Raw genomic sequence first — 19,214 nt, forward strand, 5'->3', positions numbered from 1 at the left:
GATGGTCCATTAAGCTCTTGTCCGGGCTATCTGCTCTCGAATCGGGTGGTATACAGAAGTTAAAAATTCCACTTTAAACAATCAACGGATACCACCAAACCGCATCGTGTGCTCTTTAGTTCTTCGGTCGAATGTAAAATTTGTTTTATAAGTAACGAATTCGTTGACTTGGATTGGAAAACAACGAGTCGCTGCTGCATAAGATAGCACTCAAAAAGCCACAAGTTTGCTTAGTGTCAGCCGTTAAGGAAATGTGTGGGTCTCACCTGACCGCAGATCTTCTTTCAGGATGCTGTTCACGGTCAACAAGCAAAGGATTTTGCAAAGAGGTGACAAACAAGAATACGATTGTGCACAGCTTTAAGTCGAGTCGGTCGATTTGAGCCTTAACGGACGTCAGCTTAGGGGCACAAAGCGCGCGCTCTCCGAGAATAACGAACTTCCGTGCCCCTGGTCAATTTTATTCTTAAGGAATTGATTCATGGAGAGTTTTACAAGTTGATGATGGATTAGTAGGACTCGGCAGTCAGTACACTCGCGGTGATTAGGGGCGGCCGGGTCGGCTGCTTCATGCATAATTCAGCCGTTCCCAAACTTAGTTTCCGCACCCCAAACTTTACCACGATGATATCGCTTGAAGATAATGCGTTACAGGTGACGCGACGGAACCGTCAATTTTTACGGTATTGGAGCACTGACGCAGTAGTTAATGACTTCTATATTTAGTTTTCTAAAAGGCACACGATCCGAGTACGCGCACGAATATTGAAGGTTTCAAGCCAAATCGGACTTTGAGTTGTATATGCGTGCTAACCTTGATATCCGTATGCTGCGGTACGGAAAAGCTTTAAAAGGGGTTGGCCAGAATGTACCTGGAAAGTTAATGCATAGCTATACTGGTTGGTGCAATATGTAGCTACCAGTGCATATGACAATAGGCCGTGTGTATATTGAAACAAATTAGGAAGATCTATTGTAGTTTTGCGACTCGACACTTCGTTTCCTATCGAATGATAACTAGTTAATCTACATTGCACGACAGCTATTTCCTTCCAACTTAAGACTCTATAATATGTCTTCAGTAATTGCGCGAAACACGTTGCATTACGCAACAGAGGCGCTATAGCTTTCGCAAACACATATACGACTGTATTGTGTTTACAAGAGAGGATGAGGTGTAAAACAGAAATTAAATAATAGGTGCGGTGTTTAGGTGTATTGGCTGGTTTCATTTCAAACAAGTGACTGGTGTGGAATTTAAAGCCATAAACGCTCACAGCCAGCTAAAGGTTTTGTATTTATCGAGCAAGTTTGGCAGTCTTCAGACGTACATTAGGTTATATGTGGTATATAGTGAGAGCTTTAGAGTAAGTTTCGTTCGATCGGCCGTCTGGCGTGACAATGTGAAGCGAGTTCGGGCGGCAACTTTCGGTGCAACAGTTTCGGCATTAAATATTGATGACAAAGGCCTGTTGACAATGAATTGACGCTTTCTCGGCCGAGATAAGTAAGAAAGTTGAAGTGTTAACGATATTATGTCACCCCGAGCCGGTAGCGCACCACTTGTAAGATCGATCGCAGACGCGAGGCTTAATCGAGCAGCAAAAGAACTGAGTATTTATACTGATGGCTATATATGCAGTTTACTAAGTTCCGTGGACAGTCGTCAAAGTTAAAGATGATGTAATTTGGATATTATTGTCACTTGTTTGTATATTAATATTACTGCGCACTTATTATTGCTTATATACAACAGGAGAATTAAAATATTTGTATTTTATCACGTATCTTAAATCTTGTGTTGCGACAAGGGAATAAAAAGAGTTTTTCCCCCATTGGATGTAAACCAAGTAAGTGGAAGTTTGTAAAATTATTTTATTACAAAATGAGTTGTTGGTTTTTCATTGAAGTCGCTATGTGGGAACTAAACAACGCTGCTGTTTTCTCCGTTTGCGTCACATTCTCTGGTAAAGACGAGTAATAAAAGACCAATTTAACGCGTTTCCTGCTTTTACTCTTTGTACAGCACTTACAACCAAATATTTTGTAATGGCGCACGATGACTTTATGTTTTTAAGGCGATCCACTTTGCCACCCAGGGGTAGGAAGTGGGTACAATTTTCCTATTTACCATTCCACTTGCTTAATGCGAACAGAAAACGTTTTTTTAAATGTACGAGTCGGTTGTAAAAAGTTAAGTCACAAAAAGTGTTTTAAGCGCCAAGGCGAGCTCTTGTCTGCATCCTATTTCACCGTTGTAAAAAAGCAGGACGGCGCCAAACAGTAAAGTTCCGACATAAAAAGTATGGTGCGGTCGCTTTGGCGGCGATAAAAAACAAGTCGTGGGGGAAATATGTACGGTGCGCGGCCGTAGTTTAAATTCGCGTTAAAGTCCGGGAAGCGAAGAACAAAAGATCGTTTTCACTTCATGCTGGCAAAACGGCCATTCCTACTAATTGCTTCATAATTTGTGCGCGTTACGCATTGTTAAAAACATGTTGCACCTAAATAACTAACAAGACCAGCTGAGCTACGTCAAAATATTGTGTGCCTTTATCGTCGGCATTTTGATTGAATTTAATTAAAAAAAAATGAATGTTGCAAAGGAGTGTTACGCTACAACGTTTTGTATCGTAAAAAGGCTTATATAGTAGGGTAGACACCTTAAGCACTTAATATCCAAACATCCTGGTCGTTTTTTTATGCAATTAACAACGGTCTATGGGCGTGGGAAGGATATGATTTTATATTTCATTGAAAGTTCGTTGTTTACTAGCAAATGGGACGAGACAATAGAATAAAAAAGTGTCCCATCTTACCCCATTCTATATACACAACAAAATACATTAAGCAAAGATAAACATTTATACGCATATTTAAATATCACGCAACGTTTCAACATTCTTAACAAAATGACGCTCACACTTACTTACACGGCCATAGACGAACCAATTTGATTTTAAATTAGGTCTAAACGGCGAAAGAGACCTAATATTTCGTTCTGGCCGGCAACCTTTAAAACATACACGGACTTTGAAGAGGAGTGAACTGAATCGCTAAGTTTTCACACGAGAGAATTTACATGTGAACTTGCGCCGGCCCGCAGTCCCATACAGATAGCATTGATAACTAGAAACAGTACGCCGGGTATTACTGAAAATAAAAGCAAGTTGGGAAAGATTGCATTTAGGAAGCGGACATTGAAGTTTATTCTAGAGAAATATGGGAAGTCCATGTATATTCCGTTACGATAGGCTTTATAGTAAGTTAAGGCTAACTGGATTATTTACGTTGCTTGCTGTTATACCAAAAATGTATTACAACTTTAACCAGATCGATATATACCCATAAATGTTACACAATGCATATTGCATAGGTGAATGTATATGAGTGTTATTTAGTTACCTCACATGGAGGAGCAAGGCAAGAGTTATAACACAGGCATACGCATAACACATTGTGTGGGCCACCAAATTACCAAATATAAGGGGTGGGGGAAATTGGAAAAAATATATCACGATTTTTAAATGATACCAGGAATTTGTACTATCATGCCTTCATTAATAGTAATATATTAAAATACATGAGAAATTGTTTAGCGATTCGTGTTATTTTTGATTAATAAATGAATTAGAAGCAGAAGCAAACGACACAAAATACTACTGACGTATAATTTAAAAATTATGTTTAAACATTCTTTGTTTGTCCCACTGTTGTTATTGTTTTAAACATGTTACCCACAGTATATGCTATTATATGAGGAATGGGTATTGGTAAAACTTCAATTAATAAATATAAAATGGTAGAAATAAACCTAAATTTATATTTACGAAAAAAAGTATTAAAACTTGTAGTAACTTTATAAACTTTTCCACACATTTAGTATATATGATTACTTTTCCCGAAAGCCACTTATGCGAATGTTTAAGTGCCTGTAACTGAATTTCGGACATATTTTCCATACATTGTCTTAATATATATTAAATTATAATAACTCATTAAGTGTTAATCATTGAACTATATTAAACCTTTTAAAGTTTAGCACTTTTTATTTTGAATAAACTACGATACTGGATTAATGATTCTACCTCGCAAACTACAAAACTCCGGCATTTTTTAAAATGATTTAGTAAGCGTTTAAAATGGACCTATTTTTACTATGTTTTTTTTCTGCCATTGCAAAAATATTTTAATTCGTTTGACACTAAATTTGAATACCCGAAAACACAACCAGGCTTTTTTTAGACGGGGACAATATACTGTCGAATATTATTGTAACATGTTTCTTCTTCTTTCATCATAAAAAAAAAAGATTTAAAAAAATACCAAGTTCGTGTACCAACATACCCCACCCTACTATATGTAACTATATGACTAAATCGTTCTATGAAACTCATATTGTTAATTGTTACAAACAACTACCAAATAACAAAATACTGTATATAGGTGACAGGTCAAATCAACGATTTTAAACACAACAAAATCAAAAATCCAAACGAAAAATAAAACAGTATCTGAGCTATATATGGTAAACAACTATTATTGGCGTAGGGTCGGGGAGCGTTTAGATTTGTCTCATAGTAGTTGGCCTGCCTCCCGCTTCGCCATGAAATATGTATGGCAACACCGATTACCGCGCTATTAATATTGTGTATTATCGTAACAGCGTAAACCCCGCGACAAAGTTGGCGCAACTTTCCGCAGCAGTCGTCGGCCATCTGATATAGTAGCCAATCAAATATTAATGTGCTTTTCCCCTCCACTTCCCAATTTATGGCCGTGTCGTATGGCAAACTGTCAAAATCGAATGATTTTCAACTTTAAACCAATATTAAATAGACTGCAAAGTTGGAGGAATCGGGTCGGAGAAACTCTAACCTATCGTCATATAGCTAAATAATTAATAGTGGGCAGTGCAGACGCAGCGGAAACTGAAACGAGATGTATAAAGAAATTTGCAACATAAAACTCGCCAGCGAACTAGTGCTGCCAAGCGATACCGGTTTGGAGCAAGAGCGGTTGACGTGTGGCAAGCGACCGCTGCATCCCGGGATAATGCGATATAAGATTGGCGCGCTCCGGGCTGAAAACTCGGCATGAGCATATTGCCGGGTAGTAATTGAGCCGAGATCGCTTGGGAATTAGAGTACGGCCAGTGATAAGTACGGGACCCACTCATTAAATATTCATCAAAGATTCTGGGTTGTATCATCTCGCGAGAGCCGCTGATAAACGAGTTTTTGACGCGTAATTACACTGGAGTTGTTTTTAAGGTTTGTACGACCCAAGTGAATGTCGCGGACAATTTGTGGGCACGGTCCCGGGTGGTCAATGCCAATTTCCGGTCACGCTAAAGATTTTAAGCCGATTAGGCCTTCGTAAAATATTCCAACCATTGGGAAATTAAAGTCTGTTTGCCCAAATTGCCGTCCAACCCGCTTTTGGAAAATAGAGTTAATTTCGCGCGCGAGTGCGAAGTAATAAATCGCTTAAACGTTAAATAAGTTCCCGGTCTACCCTGGCAAGTCCCACAGGTTTTGGTGGCAAGCGCATCACCAAGAACTCGTTCCAAGGTTAACTGGATAAGTGAATTAGAAACATCTGTCGGGCGCTGCAGCCTAAAATTCAACTTGGCCTAGCAAGGCTTATGACTTAAAAACTTCGCCCTCTCTCTCGACAATCCGATCGGATACGCCTCTGTAGACGTAGCTCCGTCGCATGACAGGCGTTTCGAATGCTTCTCCTGAGACCAACTGCCGCAGGATCCCGCACTCAACTAACTGACCTTGCCTAAATGGGACGTACATCAACCTAAATGAAAGCGCGTGTTCATATTCAGTTTTTAATCCGGTTGATGGGAGTAACGCAGGTACCATTCGTTATACCTATAGCTCGCTTGTTTAACCGTTAGCGCAATCGAAAATTGAATTTTCTTAGGATTGTTTTGCAAAAAGTATGTAACAGTTTAAACTTTAAAGCATCGAAATAAAAGAACAAATATCGCCACACCGGTAAGACCGAGATATTTTTAACTACCAGTTTTTGATTTTTTTGTAACTTTCCGATGTTATGTTATTGCGACGTGTGGTTTGTGTAATCTGTCAACCAAACGTAAGCTTGCCAATATATATTGACCGTTGCCATGGCTAAACGTTTGACTTCCTTACTGTAATTTACCATTTATTACGAAAGACTGTCGTTTGTTTGCACAGTTTCCATCTTGCACCATATGTGGGCCGGGAAAATTTATCGTTATCAGACAACAGTTATACGCGAAGTGTGAAAGAGGTTTTAAAAGGAAGTGTTGCTTGGAAAGTCAAATTTAGCTCTTCTATTGCTAACGTGGAATGTTTAACAGCGACGTTTACCATCAATACCTCGTGGTTTCGCAATTCGATTTGATTAGTTCTATATCAATCACTTCTAAACGGCATCGGCTACATCCTGCGCCTTTGAATTCCGGTGGCGAATAAAACCGCGTTTGTAATTCGATCAAGATATAAATAAATTACAGGCGCATTGTTTATGCCGAGCGCACGGGGCATTCTCCATCAAAATCAACACAAGCACGTGGCTAAGAGAATAAACCAATTAGCAACCGACAGCTCGCTTTCCTACCGAAATCAGCAATGTCAGCGGTCGAGTTAGAATTAAAGTAATTCGATTCAAGCTGCCGAAATCGCATGACCGACGACTATTTGCCATGCATGGCACCCAACAACTGCAGGCCGCGGTATCTCTGTATATATAGTTGGGTTGGTGGGATATGGGACACCTTTTCATTCCATTTTCTCATTTAGTTTTGTATAGTAATCATATAATTTTCAAAAAAATATAAAACCAGCACATCCTTACGACTTCAATAGATCGTTGTTAATTGTTTGAAACAAGATCAGGTTATTTTGACATTATGTGCTAAAGTCGTCCCATCTTTCCCCACCCCACTGTAAGCTATAAGATTATAAAACCAGTGATGAATTGTACTGTTTTTATTTGTGGATTAAATAATACGTTATAACTAGCTAGTGTTATTTTAATTGACTATTGGTCGTTTTTCATGTAGTTGGTCATTAATATTATAAATTATTTGCCTAAATTTTGCGGTACACAGCGTGGCGTGATTAGTTAAATCACAACCTAAGCAAGTTTAAAAAGGACAATTATTAACATTAAAGCATTTGCGTTCAATTACTGTCCCCTCAAATCCACCGATATTACATTACGAAAAGGGGCTATAAACAGAGACATGCTGGTTGGATTTAGAAAAAAATTCCAACATCGACATACGGTTATGTAGCGCTTTGAAAAAGGGATAGCTTAGCCGCATTATCTAATTCTTACTTACGGTGACTTACAACGTTCTGTCCGTTAATTGCGCTTTCCTAAAACGTTCCCATCGCGCGCTAATTACACTGTTTTCCGCGATTGGGAATATCGGGTCAGAAGAGGTATTAGCTTTAGAATAATCCCTAATTTTGAATCGGTGAACATCAATCTGGTAATTGAATGCAATAAACGTTAATACTGGTACTTGGATGCGACGATAAGACAGGCCGATTTGTTCAATTTTAATTAAAAGCATGAGAATATGTGCCAAACCCGCGTCTTTACGGAATAAATATAAGGCACATGTTTCCAGGACATAAATTCCCTGTTTATTAAGTTTCCCCAACACATTTGACTTCATACCAACAAACAATACTGAATGTAATTAGATGTACATTCTGTCGTTTTGGAAAACCTTTTATGTTACTTTGGTAGATAGGATGCCGCTACATTCCTTAGAAATTCACAACCGAAACAAGAGAAAATCAAGCGACAACTGTTAGTTATAGAGAAAACTAACACAACGTATATAGTGTTGCTAAATAATAGCTCCTAGCTAGGCACAAACAAAGGACACGTGATGTGTATGCAGTTACGTTATTTCGAAATTAGACTTTTGTTGATTCAGTTCGTTATAAATGCGTAGATCGCGTAGGCAGACTACATGTTGTCCTATACGTAACGTTAACTATGTACATCCATTCAAACAAAGCTGTTATTGCTTTACAAAGCACGTAAACTGATCTGCTGCAGTTTCCGGTTCCGAGTGTAAAGACACACTTTTAATTGTAGACAAAGGATGCACACGCGTTTTACTTGTATTAAAGTGGTGCAACGTAAAACGCGTTCGTTCGCCGCGTTTTACCTGTTATTTGATATTGTAGAAATAGGAAGAAACTGTTTATATGTGCTGACCTGATCACAAAAAAAGCCTTGCTTGTGCTCGACTTGTTAGTTTGAGAGTTGTTTAAGTGCTATTTATGTGTTCTTTCGTCACTAAAGTTTGTATTTCTCTTTAAATCCACAAAATTGGTTCTCTAAATTATTCTATTTTTCCATCATTTATGGCAGCAACAAAATGTAATGAGAGGCAATTTTCATTAACAATTTGATATAAACTGTAGATAGCCAAACTAAAAAGTTCACAAACAATAAACAACAGCAAAAATGGAAGTATTCATGTTAGAGAATTAAAGAAAAACAAACAAAAGTTATGATAGCAATAAAAGTACACAAAACAACAAACAAATTAGTATACGGATACCCAGCTGTTTTATCCTGCGCACTTTTTTCGAAAAGGACTATTTTAGGTTATATTTTTGTAATGGTTATGTCAAATATACCGTTTTGTGGTAATGCATATCCCTCATTTACAAAGAAACGCAAAGCAAGCGATTATAAAATAAAGACTATGGAGATCTATGGTTCAGGTCGTTTAAAAGACTTTCATTTCGACCTTTTGTTTCTTTTACCTCTTGTGTTGGTATATTCCGGATAATAACGCTGAACATTTGTCTGGAAATCAATAAATACACCACTGCCGGTTAAAAAGTGCTCGCCGTATAGTTTTTTCGTGTCGCAAGACTGTTAAGGAGCAGGACCGCGTTCGTTCACCAGATGCCGAGTGTTGATTTTGCTGAACTGTCAACACCGACATAACTCGGAGCAGGATCAATAGTTCGACTTTTACGGTAAAAAGCTGCTCGCCATGCTATGTGCCTTTAAACTATGAATTATAAACCTCGGTTTCGCGTGTCGCCTCAGTTACGGAGAAACCAAAGAAACGCTTTAAAGAAGCTGCTACAACCTGGTTAAAATTTTCTTTAACATTCAATAAAAATGAACAAAAATCCATATATATGTGAATACAGTGACGCAGCAATCTTTCAAATTTCCTTTAAAGTAACTGCTACGAAATTGGTTTTTTTAAATGGGTTATTGTATGATGGATGGTTTTGCTTCGCGTGTACTTCTGGGTGATTGTACACAAACATGTAATAAATCACACTCTAATTATTCTAGGAGGGTATTTCGCCATCAGCGGTTATTAAAGCAGCTGCTGTTAATTAAGATATAGTTTGCCAAAGCTGAAATATAACTCCAGCAAAGTGCCATCATGCGCAATGCCACCTGCAGACATCTATAGTCAGGAAATGCAGTTTCGTTTTCTTCCAAATCGAGAGTATAACGTAAAGATATTTTTAACCCAAGTGTGGGGTTAATATAAAATTAATATTTTTAATGGAAAAACATTAACATTTTTAATTCTTCTTTAAGTTGTTGTTGCTTTAAGAAACGGAGTACTTTCAGGTGATGTTAAGAGCGATTTGCTGTCGAGTACAAGTGCATTTTCAGCATCTGTTACCGGGCCACAGGGGTGCTTCATCTGCACTAAAGCTGTAGAGATAGTACAGAGTTGGTCGCACGATTTAGTTGTTGGGGGTAGTTGGCAAGCACTTTGCTATCTTTAGTCCCCATATCGATTGACACATCGATTACTTTTGCATGGAGATAAACATGCTAGCAACATCTGTTTCGCCTATCAAGTGATTCTGTCGTCATAACACCCAACGATTAAATTATAAACGAGTCCCAAAGGAAAGCAACTTTCAAGAATTTATTTTTGACAAGCGTTATGCTGGTCGTATTATAAGCGGAAACCTTTTGTTTGTTTGTTTTATATTGAACTGTATGCGCATCATGTGTAGGCTCTAGTGTATGAATAAGCTACCTAAAAAACAAAATACACCAAACAATTGACGACTGAATAATTAAAAGACCTCGCTGGTTCGTGGAATATTGCATTACAAGTAACATGAAGAAAAACGACAAAAAATCAATCATTTCTATGAAACTCGTTTTAAGCAATTTCCATTACTCATCCGAATTACAAAACATCGCCTTTCTTCAACATGTGCATATGACATTATAAGCCGCTGTCGTTAGTAAAACCATGATGTACACATGATCCGACTGACCTGATTTGCAGTTCTATCGCCATCGCAGACATCTGCTGGGACATCTGCACTTGCGGACTTGTTTGTTGTCTGATGGCAAATCCATCACTAAAATTTGAGTAACTGCATTAATGGGACACAAACTATTTTGTTCACTTAATCCGTAATGAAGGTTAATTATTGCGCTAAGTAATCGTCGCAAAGGAATTGCTGTGGAAACTAAATCTTTATAATACGTCTTTCCGCATATGAAAATCAAATTGAAAGAAATTTAATTATTCGCGGGCATGTGCTGGAAACTACATAACGTGTTCCGCATGATAACAAAACGCTGTTCGATCGCCTGTTTACCGAACGGTAAGGATTTGATCACTGGTTTGTCAAATTGACTGTCATAACGGGCGAACGACTTTTAATCGCTCGCCCCTGCTGGCCGCCATTTTAAATTCGCTAACAATGGCGACCACTACTTTCGCTCTATGTAATCAGGAAAGGTAAGGCGGAAACAAATCAACGACACGTTCACCTGTGCATTTAATGCGGATTAAATTTCGGCGGTAAAGCTCCGATTTCCGACAACTTTGCACTGTTGATGAAAACAAGTGCACCCGTCCAGAAGTATTAAGTTCACTGCCAACAGTTCTCGTAATTGCTTCCGCAATGGGCAAAGGATTTAGTGGCAACGGGCCTTGCAAGACAATGTCAGACCACATGGACCTATTTAGTTTCTGATTAACAAGCGGCCTACAGCGAATTTTCGCTCGCCTTTCGTTCCCTGGCACCTGCTTCTATCGTTCGCTTGCACGTGCCGACAAATTAGTCTATACTAGCCTACTTTTTTTTAATTGACTGCGCCATCATTTGAAACATTGGCGAAAACTTTTGGAAGTCCAGTTACACAACTGCCTTTTAAATTTAAAATTCAAAAAATAGTTTATATAGAGCTTAATTGTTTTACGATTTATTTTTCTGCTAAATAACATTACACAAATTGGCCGAAATAATTTTTTCCAAAGTACTTAATGTGCTGTAATTTGGGGGCAGTTGTGTAACTGGACACAACTGCCCCCAAATTTAAAAAAAGACATTTAAAACCCAAAAACTTTATTAACCAAAACTCGACAAAAAAAGCATGTAAGGTAAAAATCAAAATCTTAGATAAAAAAGTCTTTTCATCCGGGCGCGTGGCTATTTGTTGTTTTGTCATAAATTTAAAGAATCAGCGACAACGAGAAAAAGAAAAAGGCGCCGCAGTTTGCCAGACAGATGGCAGGCATAAGACCGAAGTAGTGGGACTTCGAGTTGTCAGAAAAGTCGCTGGAACCGCCAAGAGCAGTCGCGCCAAGCAGGTGGTAGGTAGCGCGCTTCGCAGATGCCGCAAAGTTTTTTGATCAGCAAAGACCTATCAGTTGTTGTGGCGAGAAGTTATATTTTACGAGCACGGGTTTGGTCTGCATGTTTCGTAAAGTAAGCCATGCTAAACTTTTGTTTTGGACCTAAAATGTAAGGTTTTGTACAAGTTGGAAGGAAAATGCGAAAGCGTTTTAAAACGTTTGTTAAAATATCGTTAATTGGCTAAACGAATTTTACGCGGTTCAAGTTTAAGAATATATTTTTGGAGAATTTATTTGAATTGCGTTTAGCAACTACACTGGCAGCGTAGCATAGATATAAGTTGACTCCATTTTGGTTTAGCTTCCAATCTATGATACCGATCTCGAAAACAAGATTTAAATCGTAGATAGAAACTTCAGTGTGGCCGCGTTCGGAACCAAAGTAAAATATAATTTTTATTGGTAGGTTTTAAGGATAGCACTGTAGAAACAATTTGTACCAAACGAATGAGAAAACTTTTTGCTTGAAAACGAGATAAAAGCGACAATGGATACAGCGGTCCACCACTCTGTAGGTGCACACGTCAAGTCGCCTGTCACTTCTACAACGGAGAACAGATTTGAGTAAGTTTTTATGCGGTATTATCCACAATTATATTTAAAAGCGTGTTATTGTGCAATTTGTATTTTTAAAATACAGTTTAAAATAAATGCCCGCTTAATATTTAATTTGGAAATATACTCATAACTTCGATTAAAGGACAAAATAGAAAATATAAGCACTGAAGCTAAAAATGTAACTACTGTGTTTGTGTTCTTAATTTCTAAATGAATACATCCGTTTCTTTGTATTTAAAACTTAACCGAACTATGGCTCAAACGTTTTCGATCTAGGTCGATATTCCAAACAAACGTAACCTTGGACTGGGTCGGCCGGATGGCGAAACCACGGCACCCTTTCTGTATTTAACAACCCGCTGAGTTTTATTAAATCGGCGGCATTTCGTTACTGTTTTAAATTCTTATTGTTTCGGACGGCCTTGTATCGGCTTTTGTACCGGAACTAATTTGTTATTTGTTTACCAGCATGGTTGTCACGCCACCGTATTCTGGCATTCACAATGTACAGGAGTTCAACGAGAAGAAGTCGGAACATTCCCGAGTGCATGACGGAGGTACTTACATTACTAGACACGTTAATGCAATTCCTTTTCGTAGTGTAACATAGTGATGTTGTACAGGTAACGGCTCGCTGTCGCCATCTAGCGACAACAGCGATCAAGGTTCATCGAGCTCTGAAGGGGCAGACCAGTTTACAAGGTCAGAGACTGACGGCGAGCGGCATAATTCTTCATACTCTAACTACTTGATGATGTTAGCCTATGCGAACGCCAATCAGTTGCAAGTAGCCCCTCAGTACTTGGAAGCTTTGCGCCAAAGATTTGGACAAGTGGACAGAAGTCCAAACCGGGTTGCCGATGCACGGGAGCATGAAAGTGATGACGAAGTAGAAGAAGCTAGTCCGAAAGATCGGCGACCCTCTCCTGGCAACGGAGGTATGGAAACAGGGGGTCAAGCCAAAGAACGAGAAGAAAATGGTGGCTTCGAAATAACATCTGCCTCTCTTTCTGATGCTGGTACAGGAAAACAAAGTTTGCCGTGTGAACTGGAGGCGAAGGAGAAACCATCTTCTGGAGAACATATTGCAAAGCAAGAAATCTTGGCAACGTATTCTCTTTGTGGTAACGCTCGCAAACCAGAGGCAAAGCCTAATAGCTTTCAATACGTTCGCTGGGGGCCACATCACGCATCCGATGTTCAACGCATGTCGTCAACGAAGATTGAAGTGGACCAGAATCGTAAGGATCTCGCAAATAAATCATCAATGTCGAACTATCCTGTTGACGGTAAGACTATTACGATTATTTTATTGACCGACGCTGCATTAACTTCACTTAGGGAATCCATATGGGAAATAGCGCATGGTGGCTGACATCTTGAAAGATAGAATGCCATAGCGTGTGGTTCATACTTTCTTTTCGATTCGACAGGCCCTGTCATTATAGCATACAAATCGGTCGTTGATATAGTTGTTTCCGCGCATGATTGAACCTTTAGTAGCGTTCTAACCACATGTTTATGTTCTTCAGACTTACGTTCGCCTGCCTGTGAAATGGTCGCATCAATAGATGCTGCTAACGAGTTCAAATCCTTTGCGAACAATTACAGTAAAGACAACAAGTGCCCAACACCCGGGTGCCAAGGTACTGGTCACATAACAGGGCTGTATACACACCATCGCAGTTTCAGCGGCTGCCCAAATAAAGACAGAATGCCGAAAGAAGGTAAGTTGAGCAAATTAAAATTATTTTGCATGGAACTTTGATTCTATATTTTCCAGCAATTCAAGCACTGAATGACGGAGCAAAAAAGTGTCCAACCCCGGGTTGCGTAGGAAAAGGCCACGTTAATGGAAATCGGCAGACACACAGAAGGTAAACACATTGTTGTTTTCATATTTCAAAGAAAAACGACAGAAGATTTAGTTTGTGCGGTACCCGTTTTTTTAACCAACAAACCGAAATCATACATTATTATACAGCGAGTCTGGATGCCCAATAGCTGCACGGAATAAGCGAATGCAACAACAAATGAAAAATGGCAGCAAGCACATGAGAAAGCCGTTCGAATGTAAAGGTATGTTTTAATTTATATTACAACATACCTTACACTCGTCTTGTAAGCAAATAACACGACATGACGTTGTTTCAGGTCCATTCAACAACTTGTATAAACGCTTCGAGGCTTCTGAACGTACTATTACCGCCGAAAACAAAGCTTCAAACAAAAATGACAAAGCAATGGTACGAATTTGACATTTTTCCTATAGGGATCTTTTCCCAAAACTTAACTTTTTTTAACTTTTGTACTCACAGATGCATGCTACCGGGACTCACCACATTCAAAATCATTTTAGCTCAGCAGAAAACCGAACATCTGAACCACTCAGCGTGAGTATACTGCTAAAACACTGTCATTCTGAAAGAGCAATTGCTCTTTTTCATACTCATACAACTATATACAATTAACAGACGCAGCAACAAATGCATTTAAGTCGCATGGCAGCTGCCACAGCCGTACCAGCACACCAGCAAATTCCACGATTTTACCCGGGAAGTTTTACACCAACTGCCAATACTAGCGGTTTGTTCGGAATGACACCTGTGCACATATTCGAAGCTTTTCGCAGACACCACCAACAAGCAGCTCTGTCACAAGTAAGTCTAAGTTCGATTTATTGTTATTTTTTTATCTTTCAAGACTGTGTTGGTTAAAATAAGTTGTTATTGAAATACAATACCGCAAAGAAGGCTTACTAATTAATAACATTTATACTAGATGGGGTGTGTACCTTCAAGCTTCGTAAAACAACCGCATTTCCCGGCAAATTCGGCAAGTGGCCGTCGCAATTCTGACGAATCCATCAGTGTGGCGACACCTCCTCGTTCCAGCACACCAGATCCAAACCAGCCGCTGGGTGTGAGCAAACCAAGCCATTATAACATGTCAGATAATGAAGTAGTTCCGTTGGAAAAGGTTGCACGAGAGAGAGATCACAGCATTGAAAGCATAATAAAAGAATCTCCAAACTCAGCGGCGATAAAACTTTCGCCACGAAGTGTTCATTCTGAAGATAATGAAAGTTTAATCGAAGAAAGAAATTCCCGCCCTCCCCCTCCACTTCAGCAGGCTTTCATGCCGTCTTCCACTCAGGATTGGCTCATGAAACAGATGCATCCAGCTCGTGTTAATTTTATGCGATCGGATCCAAGAAGATTCATGTTGCCCTTTCAAATGGCCCGTTCTTTGCCATCGTTCGGTCGACAAGAGACTGAAAGCAGAGATTCACCAAGCGAAGATGAAGACATAAATGAACGTCGCGATTCTGGTTACGATGGTAGTCCTGGGAGAAAGAAGAATGTTGATACTGCTAGTCCACCACAGAAGATTGCAAAACAGGACAACCAAGCAAACGTACGAGATGAAACTTCGAACGAATGCGCGTTGGACCTTAGTACGAAGTTAAAGGTTAAAAATGGCCCAACAGACGAAAGTGAAAAACAGCGGACACCAATAAAAAATGAAGCAACCGAGATCACCTCTGCTATGCAACCAACGTCAGCGCCATTCCGCTATTCGGTAAATATTTCAGACGAATTTATTCACATACATTTGCTAACTAATGATTTACTCTTGCAGAATCCACACGATATCCAGTCGTTACTAGCTAGCAGATTTCTGTCTCGGCCAGGCGCATCTATGGCACGTAAACGTTCGTTCGAAGAGAGCAACAAATGCAACACATTTGCACCAAAACCTTCCCATTCGACAGAAGTAAGCGAAAGAAAGCAACTACTGGAAGATCTTAAACGTCGCACAATGATTCAACAACACCAGGACAAAACATTAAGAAGGCAAGTGCACACAGGAGCTGTAAAACACACCACTTACTAAAATATTCGAATTTTATACAAAACTTCCCGAAACACAAATACAACTATCATTACTAACCCATGAATTGTAACAAATCAAATTATTTAGAACAAATATTCATATAGATTAAAGTGGTCAAATTTTTAACATTTTATCTAAATTTTCAGAAGCATGCCACACCTTTACAGCAGCGCAGGTATGGTCGGCACCTTACCTTCCATGGCCCCTTTCATGTCTCGCCTGTCATCAATGCTACCCAAATCTCATGAAACCGAAAAAGCGGGTTTTTCAAATAAAGTAAACCAACAACTCCCGCTGATGTAAGTAAATAAACTGCGATTGATACTAACACTTACAAGTCGCGAACTTAGCACACTAACGAAACGCAGCCAGTAATTTAAAATGTTTATTTGCAGACCGTGGCAAAACAGACAAAAGTTGTCATCGAAAAAGAAAGAACTACAGTCGTGCCCGATGCCTGGGTGTGATGGGAAAGGACACGCGACAGGCAACTACACCTCACATAGAAGTTTATCAGGGTGTCCACTCGCGCCAAGGGGCTTAGTTACTGCGTGTGCTTGCGAGCAAAAGTAAGAAGTTATTATTGTCCGTCAAAACCTTATTTTAATAGCTCATTATAGCTCCACACACCCCAACATACCATGATATGTTACTTCAATTCGCATTTTTGTAATTAAATATTTTTAGATGCCCAACTGAAGGATGCGATGGTTCAGGACATTCGACGGGCAACTATACATCTCACAGAAGGTAATACAATTTCACGTATTTGGACAAATTTTAATGATTCCCATTTTTTATTTTATAACGTATAACCATACAATTTTGCATGCAGCTTGTCGGGCTGTCCACTAGCAAAGCGAAACAGATCCCTAAGTCACGGTCTCAAGCCGTACACTGATATGTCGCCCCCTGCAAACGACATGCGGATACAAGTTTCATCTCAGTTGGAAAACGAACTGACCGAAAAAGATACTGAACCAATGCAAACCGAGTTCTATGCCCCTCACAGTACGTTTAATTACTAAATTTTAAATCAAGCAAGTGACCAATACGTGTATAATAGTCATTTAAAATTTTAGATACTCCAGTTGTCAAAACCGAACCAATCTCTCCTATTCTGCAAAACAATCACTCAGGTTGTGACGAAAGAATGAACTACGATGACGCTACAGTAATGACAAAAAACCGTATTCAAACCCCAAGCCCTAATCTCACTGATAACGAAAGAACGAAAATCGAACACGGCAATCGTGACCAGAGTAGAAGGTATATAGACACACTTTGTAATCAAAAATGAAAAACACTTAAATACCGAACTGCAAAGTTTATAACTAATGAGTAAACGATTATATTAAAATCATTTCCTTTAGGTCGCTTTCATTCGACGAAGACAGCGCCAACCGAAACAATGACTGTGACGTCATCGAATCTCGGCTTCCACAACAAGCGATGGCAACAACCAGCGAGGTAAGAATATTTGACGTGCGATTGGCCTGTTGATTACTGTTATTTAGTCGAGACAAGCGCTGACAAGCGGCTCTGATTTCACAGACAACCACATCGAATGGTATTAGTATCGCTTCTAACCCTAATGCAGTGGCGGTGGAAAACCTGGATAATGAAGAGATGAAAACGCAATTACTCGCCTACCTTGGTGGCATTGCCCTCCCACACTCTAGGGTAAGGAAGAAAGTAGATATTTTTCTATTAATAACACTTGATAAAATAACGCCCTTCAATAAATAATTGAGTTAATAGCCACCTGTCAAATTAAATCGTTAATTGGTGGTTACTACCGCGCTGCCTTATTTATTAAAATCCCAGGGTAAAATAGCTTACATATATTATACGTTTATGCTTTCACGACACTCGGTAATTATCGCAGCCTCTCTGTCCACAGGAATTCCCAACACGAGAAAATTTCGACTCCTACATACAACAACTTCGACAGTGCTGTAGCGACCTTTCTAACACCGACAACATAGCTCTACTCGATGCAGTGAAACAAGCAGTTCCTAAAAACTTCGATTTCGGCATTGTAAAATTATAAACAGGGATACATCGTAACTCGTAACTATATATTATATATACTAACTTCTTCATTTTGCGCGTCGATAAGTCGTTTAGGGTCAGTAACATAACGTTGTACATGTTTTTTCCACCTCGCATCAAAACTTCAAACCGATTAGTTCATTTTTTGTATATTTGTTTCGCTCGTTTACGTTTTGTTGCACCTGGCAACGACCTGCAGCCTGCTCATTACTTCAAATGCATTACTGCTAGAGGTTTATACTTCAGTGGTTGCACACATTTAGGTAGATTATTGTATTACACTGTCGTGTTATTTTTTGTAGCTCTGGTTTAAGTTATAACAGCTGTATATACAAACGCTTGTATTTTTACCGCTGCTCCGATAAGACATATTTTCCGAGGGCAACACGTCGCTATATGGCACTGTGGCGCTATAAAAACGCAATCGTTAATGCAAATCGCCGAGTCAATCATACAGTTGTAGCTTGTGGTACAAGTATTCCAATTCATACAAAAACTGTAACAATCGTGGTCGTCGACCGCATTTTGCACGATATAAAACCACTGTACCAATGTCTTAGCGTCAGCGACACAACCAGATACACTCAGATACACATCACTTGATACTATTGAATGCTTTATCTTCAATTTATTACAATCAGTATAGGCTACTGTATACTAAACTGCCTATTTTGCGCGCTATTATTTTCATTCACTTTACCCACCCTTCAATCACATAACTCTTTGTACAAGCTAGTTAAAAAACTGTACATATTTACAATACATATATCTACCGTACAATACATACTGTGCACGTATTATTATTATAGTACTTCTGTTATGTGCTTTTCTGTCGTAATTTAACTGTACACTCATCACCCTGGTACACAGATTGTGTTTTTGCAACGAGATTACTATTCCCGAATAAACGGTAGCTGCTTATATATTGCTCTCTTAAGTTTTACATAGTTACACTAGACAACTAAAGCATTTGTAATATGAAAATTCATCAACTACGTATGTAGTAAACTGGTTGGTTGAATGAAAC

At 39.1% G+C, this 19,214-nt stretch overlaps 1 protein-coding gene across 3 annotated transcripts; it reads left to right on the plus strand.

Moving 5' to 3' along the window:
• Positions 1–1,833: 1,833 nt before the first annotated feature.
• On the plus strand, positions 1,834–19,110 carry ci-mytf (transcription factor MYTF). 3 transcript variants are annotated; one of them, XM_026837012.1, is made up of 20 exons: positions 1,834–1,850; positions 12,084–12,241; positions 12,704–12,792; positions 12,859–13,524; positions 13,768–13,962; positions 14,019–14,112; positions 14,220–14,314; positions 14,390–14,481; positions 14,554–14,628; positions 14,710–14,895; positions 15,017–15,817; positions 15,878–16,092; positions 16,279–16,431; positions 16,528–16,701; positions 16,820–16,882; positions 16,968–17,143; positions 17,215–17,401; positions 17,506–17,602; positions 17,687–17,815; positions 18,021–19,110. In XM_026837012.1, the coding sequence occupies exons 2-20, from the start codon at positions 12,165–12,167 to the stop codon at positions 18,183–18,185; spliced, it is 3,729 nt and encodes a 1,242-aa protein (XP_026692813.1). In that variant the 5' UTR covers positions 1,834–1,850; positions 12,084–12,164; the 3' UTR covers positions 18,186–19,110.
• Positions 19,111–19,214: the final 104 nt, after the last annotated feature.

The sequence above is a fragment of the Ciona intestinalis genome, chromosome 1, assembly GCF_000224145.3.
Source record: "Ciona intestinalis chromosome 1, KH, whole genome shotgun sequence".
NCBI lineage: Eukaryota > Metazoa > Chordata > Ascidiacea > Phlebobranchia > Cionidae > Ciona > Ciona intestinalis.

Bases quoted from the DNA above. Each gene is read 5' to 3' on its own strand.
- ci-mytf (XM_026837012.1), top strand. From the start codon at position 12,165: ATGGATACAGCGGTCCACCACTCTGTAGGTGCACACGTCAAGTCGCCT. The intron at 17,144-17,214 runs GTACGTTTAATT...TTAAAATTTTAG, and splicing joins CGAGTTCTATGCCCCTCACA to ATACTCCAGTTGTCAAAACC. The intron at 17,603-17,686 runs GTAAGAATATTT...CTGATTTCACAG, and splicing joins CGATGGCAACAACCAGCGAG to ACAACCACATCGAATGGTAT.